We start from the raw sequence: 12,091 nt of genomic DNA on the forward strand, positions 1-12,091 counted from the left end.
TGTAGAACAAAATAATAACATTTGACACTAAGATCCACAACAGGCACAGTTCTTTAACCCCAAATGCATTTGTACATTCATTGAATGACCTTTGAAAATTGGGTACTAAAACTCATACTCTGCAACTTGAGGTCAAATTTTGCACTATGATTGTTTAATTGAGGTTATTGAACTGTGCCATTGGGATGAGGCCATTGTGGTCCATAGTGTGATTTGATCAATGTGACACGATCAGACCCAATCACGTCAAAGAAAAGGCAATTTTTGTACTCGGCTCACAAAAGTAGCCACCAAATCCTTATTAATGGTCACACGCAAGTGATTTTTCAGCTGCAAGATGTTGATTAAGTTATCAACTAGAGAATTTTGACCAAAGACCTCATACTTTCAAACTGTATACTTAATTTTGATACACCCTGTATAAGCCAACTATACTGCAGGGCCAAGGAAAATTCATGTCTTGCTTCCGCTAATTCCGCTCTTGAATTTTGCAAAATGGGTGAAGAATACAATCTGGAGAGACCTTTTAAAGGCAACTTGTCAACATGGAAAGTATGGATAAGTTAAACAGTTACTCAAAGCATAATTTTGCTCACATGATAGCTTTCGGAATGCATCACTATTCCTTACTCGCTCAGTTGATGGACTGGTGAATGATGCTTGTTACTGGCCAGAGACCGTTGGACTGTGACAAAACCGTTGGACCGTGTTAAATTTATGGCAGCCCTCATCCCGGTCCAAGTCACTTTTGTTAGTCCTGATGTGAATGGACTCCTTTACGGCCCTCTGGAACCAGTCCGTTTCTCTATCAAGGATTTTAATTTTAATTATGCTTTGAGTTTGTAACTTTCTCCATCGTGACTCCATCAAAGCAGCTTATTCTACACGAACGGAAAGCATATGTGTTCTCCTTTATAATGACCACATACCTTTTCTGCACTATCAGGTTGATATTTCTCAGAGCCACATACTGGACCTCCGGTTCAGCTGAGAGCAGAGTCACCAATGGGGGCGCTAGTTTCTTGGTCAAAGTCGTGATGTATTCTCCACTTGGGTTCATGACTTCCATGAACTTCATCAAGACCTAGAAACAAAAATTCAGAATTTGATAAGTTCTTAGTGGTTTCATACAAATGGCGTAAACTTTGGAAGCAAGTCAAAGAATTTTATGCGGGTCTCAGGCTGAATTTATAGTTTCTCAAAAAAATTATCACTTGCCCTCAGCAGGGACTGTCTTTTGGAATTTGCAGGTGAGCATTAGAATTAGATAGCTCTTCTGGAGCCTTCAAGGGCTGTTTAGAGCAATTCTATTTACAATAGAATAAATGGTCAACTGAGAAAAACTAAAATCAGTCTCCTATATCAGATTTAAGGAGAGCAGTAGAGAGCGATTGCTCTCGCTCTCCTCAAAAGGCAGTCCTGCATCAGAGAGTCCTGAAAAGATTGAAGACATTTTGATGACTGTTTTTTTTGCCTGTGCCAACTGATATGTGCTGAGTAGAGAAGATCCAACAGGCTATTCCAATTGAAATCCACACTACCCCTGTGGAAGATTTTGGAAATACATTCCACAGGGGGAGTATGATTTTTAAATGGAATTAGGTAGCTCTATTTGAAAAGGTTGTACCGTTGAGAAAGATTCAAATTGAATCTTCCTTTAGAGGGAGGGTAAGTTTCAAACGGAGCTGCCTAATGTGTCCATTCCATTTGAAGTTCATACTCTGACAACAACACATCGTCACTGGGCGGGAAAAACCTCATATAATATATATGTACTTTTGCCCTTGAACATGGATGAAGCAACCTCTCCAATATAAAATCTACACCTGCAAAGCTTTATCCATGTTCAAGGGCCAAAAGTACATATATCATGAGGTTTTTCCCGCCCAGTGACGACATGTGGTACTCACCTTAACAGCTGATAGTACAACAGCAGCGTTGGCATGGGCCAGTCTTGGGGTCACACGCTCACATACACTCTGGGCCTCACGCTCATCCTTGGGGGTGTAGTTGGCCAGAGAATCCAGGATGAAAATTTGTCCCCATCTATGTAGTAAAAAAATATTTTAACTTATAAATCATAGATAAATGTTTAATGAGAGTAAAAGCATAGCCAAATGTAGTTCTGGATACAGATATATAGACTCAAACACATACACCTATATGTTACATGATCTGCTCCATGGGGGCCAAAGGAAGCATTTTTGAAAATTGAGAACTACTATAAGTATTACCTTGTACAAACATTACGTAATCATATATTTAAAACACCGAAGGTCTAGCATACTTTGGTTCTAAAGTTAGAAGTTTGTGATTTACCCATGTATTTGACTGTTATTTTACTCCATACACACATACTTGTTTGGTGCACTCGTGAAGAGCAGTAAGGAGCTTGTTGATGGTCTGAGAGTTTAGGTCAAACAGAGCTGCACCTAATTGAGAGGCATCATTTGATTTTGAAAGTATGCACATCCCTACACATGAAAGTATGCGCACGCCAACATACGTACAGACACAAATAAACTTACTCGGTACACTCATTAAGAGCAGTAAGGAGCTTGTTGATGGTCTGAGAGTTGAGATCAAACAGAGATGCACCTAATTGAGAGGCGTCACCGATTTTGAAAGTATGCACATCCCTACACACCCCTACGCACGCCAACATGTACAGACACAAATTATATACTTACTCGGTGCACTCATTAAGAGCAGTAAGGAGCTTGTTGATGGTCTGAGAGTTGAGATCAAACAGAGCTGCACCTGATTGGGAAGCGTCATTGATTTCAGACAAAGCTGCTACAGCGTTAGCCACAACCTGTGAACACACACAAGACAATATTAACTATGCATGTCTGAAACAAGTGCCAAGGTTTTCTATCAGGGGCATGTTTTCCTTTGACCATCTTAAAATCAATATAATGCAATTACGCCCGTATTATAAACTTGTGGCCCTTGAACATGTTTAAAAGCAAACTGTCAAGTGGTTATATAGGATATATTGCTATATGTTCAGGTCAGGATCCAATGACATATGTTTTTCCTGCCCACCAACGATAGCATTTTTGTGTGCTGTAACTTCCGTCTTTTCTTTGCTTTGGAGCATGTGTGAGGGCATAGTGTGAAGCCCTCATGGCCGAGGTCTAGTGCCTGCTTGGCTCTGGGTGCCTGCATGCTCTATGGTGCAATATTTGCCACCTAAGAAACTAAGCTAATTTTACCCTTCAAAAATAATCAATTCTTAGTTGAACCCCCTATCTCTTTTTTACTCTCACCCATTTTATTAGTCTACTATTTACACCATTTAAACCAAAAATATCTGTGGCGTTAAATTTCACTTGGATAATGAGCTTTCTTCTGATACCAAATATCAGTTTTGATGAAGAAAAATGGTGGATGAGGCTATCGATCGGGTCAAGGACCTTTAATAGATACCAACTACCTACCATGGGGTTAGAGGCAGTCAACAGATCACGCAGCTGATCTATGAATCCCTGGTCCTCCACAAGCTGGGGGTTGATGTCATACAGCTTGGCAACGCACACTGCAGCCGTCTTCTGCACGTATGGATCCTCGTCCTTCAGACACTTGCGCAGTGGTTCGCACAGGTACTCGGTTATCTTGTCTACTCGGATGCAGCCCATGGTGCGCACGGCCAGGGCTCGGATCAGAGGGTTGGGGTCTTCACAATCCTGAATGGGAAGGAAAGAAACAAAATACCTTACAGACCTCTTGTAAATATGGTCACAAATATATGCAAATTTAAGTGGTGATATGAGTGGTGACCTGTTCTGAAAAGCTGCTCTTAAAGAGGAATAAATAAATTTAATGACATGTCAGCTAATGAGTTAGGTAGATAGATATCAGCAAGCAACTGTTAGTCTGTTACTTAGTTTTGGGACAAAGATGAAACAAGGTATTGGTCAAATTATGTGATGACTTTCAGGTTGCTAAAAACAATAAACTTCACTAAAATTCCATCTTGGAAGGGTTCATCTCAAACAGATTTAGATTACAATAACATGCAGGGGTGTACATTAACACCATCCTGACAGCCGGTGGCTGATAACTTTGCTGTCAGGCTGTTAAAATCCAGCAATGTACACATCCAACTGGCTGATTCAATGGTCCAATGCAACCACATACATGTCATGCAGGTGAGAGTATTATTTTTCAGCTACCATACTGAGGAAATTTGTCTATTTCAGTGTGGAAATTTTACTATATAGCACAATCTTTGTGATATGGTCTGTTAGTGTTCAAATTATTCATTTTTTGTGAAGTGCTTTTATAGATTTAACCATTGTATACGAGATTCTTACCTTGACGAATGTGTTGACAGCCATGATAGCCATATCAGGCTGACTCTTGGCATAGTTCATCAAGTACAAATATACAAGTTTCTTCAATTCCAAATTATCCGTCTGCATACAGTTGACTACATCAGGAAACAAAGCACTGAGAAAATAACAAACAGATGTTATTGTTACAAACATGCCTGAATCACCTTATTTGACACAATTTGACGGAAGCCTACACAACATGGCACGTATTTCTCAATTGCCTCAGTATGGGACAAAACCACACTGATACCACCTTAAGTTGAGAGTAACGCATGTTGGATTTCACAGTGGCAGGTTCGAATCATGTGCACTAACCTAATCATGCAAGGAGTATATACACACATAGACAGGCAATTTGTCCGTAAGCTGGCGACGCAACGGCGTAAACGCACTGGGTAGAATCTGCCACTGCAAAATCCAACATGGTATTACTCTAAACTGGAGACGAGACACACTATAAGGTTTTGTAATTGTTGAAGGATTCTGTGTTTTTACCTCAGCAGTATGAAATGTTTCTACAGGAAGTCCACATTGATCCACTACTCAGAATTAGGCTGTTCCATTTAAAATCCACACTACCCCTGTGGAAGATTTGGTTAAAGTCTTCAACAGAAGGAGTATGAGTTTTGAATACAACAGACAATTGGGTTAACTTCCATTTGAAATACTTACTCCAGTTGTGGAAGATATAGGTACAGCCATAATACAGGGGAGTATGGGTTTCAAAATGATTAACCCTGACCAATTACATTAAACATACTCCCTCTATGGAAGATATTTCCAAAATCTTCCACAGGGGTAGTGCACCAGAGGATGTTTTTAAAAATACATTCCAATTTAAGTTTTAACCCATACATTTAAGATTACAGCCAATGACTGCGCTGTAATTCTTGCAGACTTACCTGACATCTTTGCCTACAGTCATACTAGCAATAACTTTCTTTACAGCCTCCTTCTTCTTCTCCTTCTTGTCGCTATTCAAGTCTGCCTTCAGCTCAAAGATCTCCCCCTTCTTGGTGGTTGTGAAATACTTGGAGTCAGTCATGGTGGTGCTGATGCGAGGCTCTTTCTATGACTGTCAAAACAAACAAAAAATAAATTGAAGATTAATTAAAAGGGTTAGTGTGAGATATGAATATCAGATGGGAAAGCATCGCCTTATTTTGATACACTATGGACCACAATCGCCTCATCCTAATGGCATAGTTCAATAACCTCAATAAACAATCATAGTGCAAAATTTGAGTTTTTGTACCCAAATTGTCATTCATTCAATGAATGTGCAAATTAGGCATGTGGTTAAAGAACTGTGCCTGATAGATGAGCATGTTGTGGATCCTAGTGATACATTGGCTACTCAGACTCAGAGACAGGGTTAACATCTTAACATTGTAGCTAGCCCAAGTTGTGTCCAGGCTAATTTTACTATCCAATTCAAGCGCTGGCTTGGGCACAATCTTTTTAGGTTAGCGAACAAGAGGGATTGGGGTAAAGGCTACAGGGAAATCACCCGCTTAAAAAATATTTTCTTTGGTCTTTTTGTGATGAAAATTTTCTTTGGCCCTTCGTTGGCCAGCATAAATTATACCCAGCCAGTACTGACCGGCATAGTTACAACCCTGCTCAGAAAGCCTAATTTAAAGCAGTTTTCGTTTATCTATAGCGAGCAGTACACAGGTTTCAAGCATTACACACATACTTGCACAGTTGGTGACATCAAAGATTCAGTCTAGCATGAAGTTTCACACAATGACTAATATATATATATAAAAGAATGTGTTCATGTACTGTTACTTCGCCAAACATTTACTTGAGAAGTGTAACTTCAAATTTGATCACCAATAATCATCACATTTGAGGCAAGAGTCCTTTGCTATTGAAATCTAGTACATATTCATATCGATGAAGCGTGACACTGTGTATTTAAAGCAAGGGAGTTTGCAGGTAAACACAGCCGATCACAACTACTCCATCAAAAATGTTAAAAAATTTCGACTAGGATCAAAATAAGCAACCTTTGCAACCGACTCATCATTCTGTCTGTTGGCATGACGTCACTTGCGATAGATCGCTTCTTCCCATTGGTTGCTTTTGCTGATATTTGGCTGTTCCTTCTCACCCCCTGGACACAAAGGGGACACGTACTGTTTCACTAAATGGGGGAAATCACAAAACATGCCATAAAATAAATACCTCTTGATGAAACCATTCCAAAAGTTTGATTTCTTATCAGGGAAATCAATTTTAAATAATTACCAAAGACAAGACAAATTGGTATTTTCTATGTTGAGAAAATCAACTTGAACTGAGGGACCGAGGCCGGTGTCGCCTTTGACAGAAGTGAGAAGTGGGTAAGTGCAGTACATTGTAGATGGAACAGCCCAACCGAGAGAATCAAACTAACTCAGTATCATCCCAATTTAAACATCAACAGAAATTTGCTTCACAAAAAATGACAATACTGATCTACCGAAAAATGATAACAGACTAAAAACAACAATTATGGCAGCGGAACAACCTTAGTGATGTCAGGCACATTATGCATTTCGCTGCGCTGGTTTATTTAGGTATGGTATACAATAAATGAATTTATTCTGTTTCAGGAGACGATGTGATATATTGTTTTTTCCCCGGCGTATGAAATTTCAGTAAAAATTTGGTAACCACAAATTGACTGTTTTTTTCACTTCTTCAGAAATACATTGATTTGGAGCACCAAATTTCAGGATGGTCATGAGAAAAAAAAAATTATCTATTATTATATACCGTACTGATGCGAGTATAGTCCCACCTTCGAGTAAAGTCCCACCCCAAAATTTTTGAAAATTTTTTTTTTTTTTATTTTTTTTTTTAAGTTATTTATTTTTTCGGCTTTGAAGTGTCCCTGGATCCTAGACCTAAATGGTTGATTAAAAAAACCACTCCAAAACCGAAAAAATAAAAACTTAAAAAACGGTACGGTAATAGAAAAATTATTTAATTCGTGTACATCGTGGATCATTCAACTACGCTTGTTACTCTGCGACTAATCATGCTAATACAGTACACAAGCGTACAACGCTACTCTACGCGTCGATTATCTGCGTACAACAGCTTACTACGAACAGCCACGCACAGAGTATGTTCCACGATGTACACGAATTACATATTTTTTCTATACTATATTATTAATTTGAATAACAGCGATCAATGGGAATGGTTGCTCTAGTATAAAAATGTAGTAAAACTTCAAATTCTTTGCAGCCTTTCGAATATTTTCATGATTATAATTGTCATCTACAATCGCGATCGCTGTGATTATAATATTTTGCAGTAAACCTTTGATGAGAGCATATTTTAAACAACGTACATCGCATATTTATTGTGTTGAAACGCAAGTTTAGTCTCCGATTGGTTGCCGAGGCCAGTGTCCGAAATAAGGAAAATATGGAGGTTGTCCCGAGGATAACTAAAGCATGAATTCTGCTTGTCCTCAAAACATTTTGGTTGTCCCCAAAATATATATGTCATGTTTTTGAGTGCAAAGAATCCAAATAGTGGTTGTCCAGGGGATAAGTACATAGCTCAATATGGTTGTCCTATTTCTAATAGTCATTATAGAAGTCATACCAGACCTTTATTTTCCAAATACAACATTTTAAATAAAGAAGATATGTATTCTCTTGAACTTGGTGTATTTATGTACAAGAATTCCATACATGAGTTACCCAATTCATGAGTATTTTACAAAACGTTCTGACATCCATGACTACCAGACAAGGCGAAATAATGATCTCCAGTTAACAAAAATAAGAGTTTTTCCGACCATTCCATTCGAACGAAGCGGGCCCATACTTTGGAACTCTCTAGATAAAAAAATTAAAGACTCAAAGTCCATAAAACATTTCCGCAAACACCTTAAACAAAAACTTATAGATCTCTAAGTACAAATTAGGCCATTCTCGAGCACTGTAAGGCCCTTTGCACTTGATTATTAGTTTCCTGTTGAAGAATTTGAAAAAGGGACGAGGTGACTTTTAATTATTAATTATCTTTTATTTTCTTTATTTAGTTTGAACTATTACAAGCAACCTTCAACTCATTTTGACTAGAGCGGGCATTTAATTATTTCACAATAATATTTGATTTTATAAATAAGTGAAGGTGGAGTTGTACTCTTTGTTCATTCATCATTATTGTTGACATTATTTAAGTCAGAAAATGGCAAGTAGAAGTAGTTGAAAGTTATTTTAAAGGAGAAAATTAGAAATAAAAATAAAATAATTAATTATTTTGAGATTTTCAATTTTGGACGCGGGCGGTAAACAGGAAACTAATAATCAAGTGCGAAGGGCCTAATTTGTCATGTCTGTTAGCAGGGTTCGATTTAGAGGGGTTTTACATGCACAAATGCATGTAACTTTGGCTCTGTGCATGTAGAATTTTGCCTGTGCATGCAAAATTTTGTGTTATTCAGCCAATTTTGAGGAAAAAATCAGAGTTGTGCATGTAAATTTTATTTTCTAAATCGACCCCTGTCTGTTAGTCATTTTTATTTATTTTTGTTGATTTCATAATCTTTGTTTTGTTTTATCGTCAGGGAAAGGCAATTCTCAGGCCTTATTGGCCTTCCTGCCTTTTCCGCCATATTGTGTTTCTTTATTTTTGATGTAGAAATAAATGAATGAATGAATGAATGAATGTCCCCAGTGATTTTTGGACAAGGGGACAAGAGGATAAGTGCTTATTTCGAACACTGGCTGAGGCAATCTGCTGTTGTGGAATTTTATGAATGAACTTTGCGCAATATGTGTTGTTAGTGCCTCTGGCTTTGCAACATCACGGTAAGGTAGTATGTACGCGCTCATCTAAGGTTTACTGCAAAATAAAATTAGTATAAAAAGCGACAAGCAACGCATCACAGCGACACTGAATTTATGTCATGATTGAAAAATGAAATGTGCGCAGCCAGCATCATCGTAATCGAGTATATTTTATCATCATCGTGTTACAAATAAAAGTGGTATTTCTTCAAATCATATAGCCTATAGGGCAGCCTATTATAAAATATAATGCAGAAATAAACCTAGAAATTGGAATTGCATGAATTAGGCCGACGCCCCCTTTTTCCGAGCAAATAAGTAGCGATGACACACAGCACACGTAAATCGGTGCTGCTATTCTGTAACATGTAAAAACTTGCTCTCGGAGAATTGCCCTAGTTCCATTAATACTTGAAATATTTTGCTAGAATTTAATGCTAGTGTAGTTAAAAGTATGTTTTAACTAAATATTAATTCAAATTTTGAATAACAGCTTGGAAAAGTTCCATAAATAAATTGTGAATTTAGTGGTTTGAAAATCGCGATTGTTGAAATTACCACAAATGGCGACCTATGCACATTTCCGGGTCTCGCATTGCATTGTGGGGGTAAAGCATCGGAAATAATCTAGAAACGTTATCGTAAGCAATATATTCCCCAAAATGACAAAAAAAATGGTGAAAAAAGCTTTAAAATTAGCCAAATGGCTTGGAATTGTGCCATTTTTAGTGTAATTTTTACTTATTTTTGACTTTGTGAGCCATTTTTTAAGCTTAACCCCCCTGATGATCTTTGATGATTGTGATTTTTAGACATATTGGAAGGTCCTCTTTGCAATGATATCAAACACATGGGGCTAGGGCATTACGCATTTTGCATAAGTAGGGATAATGTGGGCAGGTTGAGAGCATTTTGAAGGCTTTTTACAGATTTTACACAGTGCTCTATGGGAAAAGTATAGTGTAGACTAGCCTATGAACTTAAACACACCTTGTATGCTAATTATAAGATAAAGATAGCATTAATTAAATATTTCAATTTTAAATCATTTATTAATTTTATAATTACTAAAAATAAATAGTTTTCTTCTTCTAGAAGACTAGATAATTATTTTTAAAATCATAAAATAACAAACAAATAAAGGAATTTCCCAGTACAAAATTGCATATATAGTGAATTAAGCAATTAGCAATTAATTAGCATATTTAATCAAGATTAATACCTTAAACATCTTTATTTAGGGTTATTTCATGTAAACATTAAACAAACTTAGCTAAAAAATACAATTTGACTTTAATTTTTATAAAATTAGTAAAATACTTCATTCGACAGACAAATTCGTTAACTTTGAATATTTAATTAGCGCTAATTAGCATACGCAGCATTAATTTTAAAATCCCGTTACTTCATTATGTCCGCAACATCATAAGCTTCAAAATGAGGGGTACCGTAGAATGGGGTGAATAGGGACAGTTTGGGCACTCTCTAGATTGTAGTTTTTTTCCTGTAGACCCATAAGCCAAACTTTTGAGGGCATATTATGTCCACCCATGATGCCTTTAATCCACCATAATAAAAAATTGAATATGTGGGGGGGTATATATTTTTTAAATAAAAGTTTGGTGTCCCTAATGACCCCCGACTTTGGGGTCAATAGGGACAGCACTGGTCTTGATAAGGAAAGTACAACTTTGAAGGAGTTTACATGCATTTTTACCCCACATAGATGGAAAAGGGACACCAAGTGTGTTTTAAAAAACAATAGAAACATGTCAGGGTAATTCATACCATCATAACTGATTAAAATCTGATTTCTTGACAACGTTAATCAGGCTCGTCAGTACAAGAAGAGGTGGGGTAGGATGTGGTGGGGGTAAGGGTGGCTGGGGTAGGGTTCTGGGTGGTAGGGAAGTAGGTAGGTATGGTAGGGTGTTGGGGTAGTGGGATCAGGGTGGTGGAGTATGAGAAAAGGTATCAGGGTGGTAGAGGTAGTAGATTAAAGTGGTGGTGGTGGAGCAGTGGATAGGGTGGTGGGGTAGGGGATAGGGTGGTGGAGTAGATGGGTGGGGTAGGATGGTGGAGTGCTGGGGTAGGGGGTGGGGTAGTGAGTTCTGGCAGTGGCATGATAGTATTAGGGGTGGATGAGGGTGGTAGCCTGGGTATAGGGTGGTGTGGTAGTGGGATAGGGTAGTGAGGATGGTAGGCTTAATGAGGCTAGTGGGGTCAAGGTGTGGTATAGTGATTTAAGGGTGGTGGTGGTAGGGTTTAGGTGGTGGGGTAGGTTCATGAGGGTAGTGGGGTAAGGGTGGAGCAGGGTAGGGTGATAGGATAGGGTGTGGTGGGGTAAGGGTGGTTGTGGCAAGGGTGTCCCTATTCACCCCGTATTAGGTGACATTTATCTGAAAAATATTTAAAAAATTCCTGTCAGAATTATTAAATAACCTTTTAGAGAAAGTTGTAGGACCTGGCAGGCTAGGTCCTGGTGAATTTCCAGCTCATTTTCTAAAATAGTGGCCATGGGAGCAGGAAAGTTTTGACCACCCTGTTTTTTAGAACCTTTTTTAGATAATTTTATTTTGGACACCCTGTATCCTAAATTTATTCTTTCACATCTGCTGAACCATTTTCTAAATACTGTTTGATTGATCTTTCAATCTGTGGAAATAAAAAAAAAAAAAGTGTTAACCATACATGAAAAAATGAGATTTCAAAACTTTTCTCTTTCCTGTCCCTATTCACCCCTGCGTCCCTATTCACCCCATTCTACGGTAACTTGATATGTCTAGCACTAATATTTAATTTCTGTGTTTTATAAGGATTTTACTTCATACTTGGCATGATGATGATGATTGATGTATCATGTGTATGATTATGTAGGTAAGCTTATTGGATATCGAGGTCTTACATCAGAAGCTAGGGTTATCTGTTGGTTCTTGATAAAATATTTGA

The 12,091-nt window shown here is 37.9% G+C and overlaps 1 protein-coding gene across 2 annotated transcripts in view; it reads right to left on the reverse strand.

Moving 5' to 3' along the window:
• LOC140143785 (AP-1 complex subunit beta-1-like) overlaps positions 1-12,091 on the reverse strand; it is a 28,867-nt gene that overhangs the window by 16,601 nt on the left and 175 nt on the right. For both annotated transcript variants that reach the window (XM_072165599.1, XM_072165598.1), the window contains exons 2-7: positions 5,243-5,415; positions 4,320-4,455; positions 3,444-3,689; positions 2,691-2,815; positions 1,911-2,046; positions 930-1,084 (exon numbers count right to left, since the gene is read on the reverse strand). In XM_072165599.1, the coding sequence (XP_072021700.1) occupies positions 930-1,084; positions 1,911-2,046; positions 2,691-2,815; positions 3,444-3,689; positions 4,320-4,455; positions 5,243-5,385 (941 nt within the window). In that variant the 5' untranslated portion in view covers positions 5,386-5,415. The remainder of the gene's footprint in view (positions 1-929; positions 1,085-1,910; positions 2,047-2,690; positions 2,816-3,443; positions 3,690-4,319; positions 4,456-5,242; positions 5,416-12,091) is intronic.

Source organism: Amphiura filiformis, unplaced genomic scaffold (assembly GCF_039555335.1).
Source record: "Amphiura filiformis unplaced genomic scaffold, Afil_fr2py scaffold_28, whole genome shotgun sequence".
NCBI lineage: Eukaryota > Metazoa > Echinodermata > Ophiuroidea > Amphilepidida > Amphiuridae > Amphiura > Amphiura filiformis.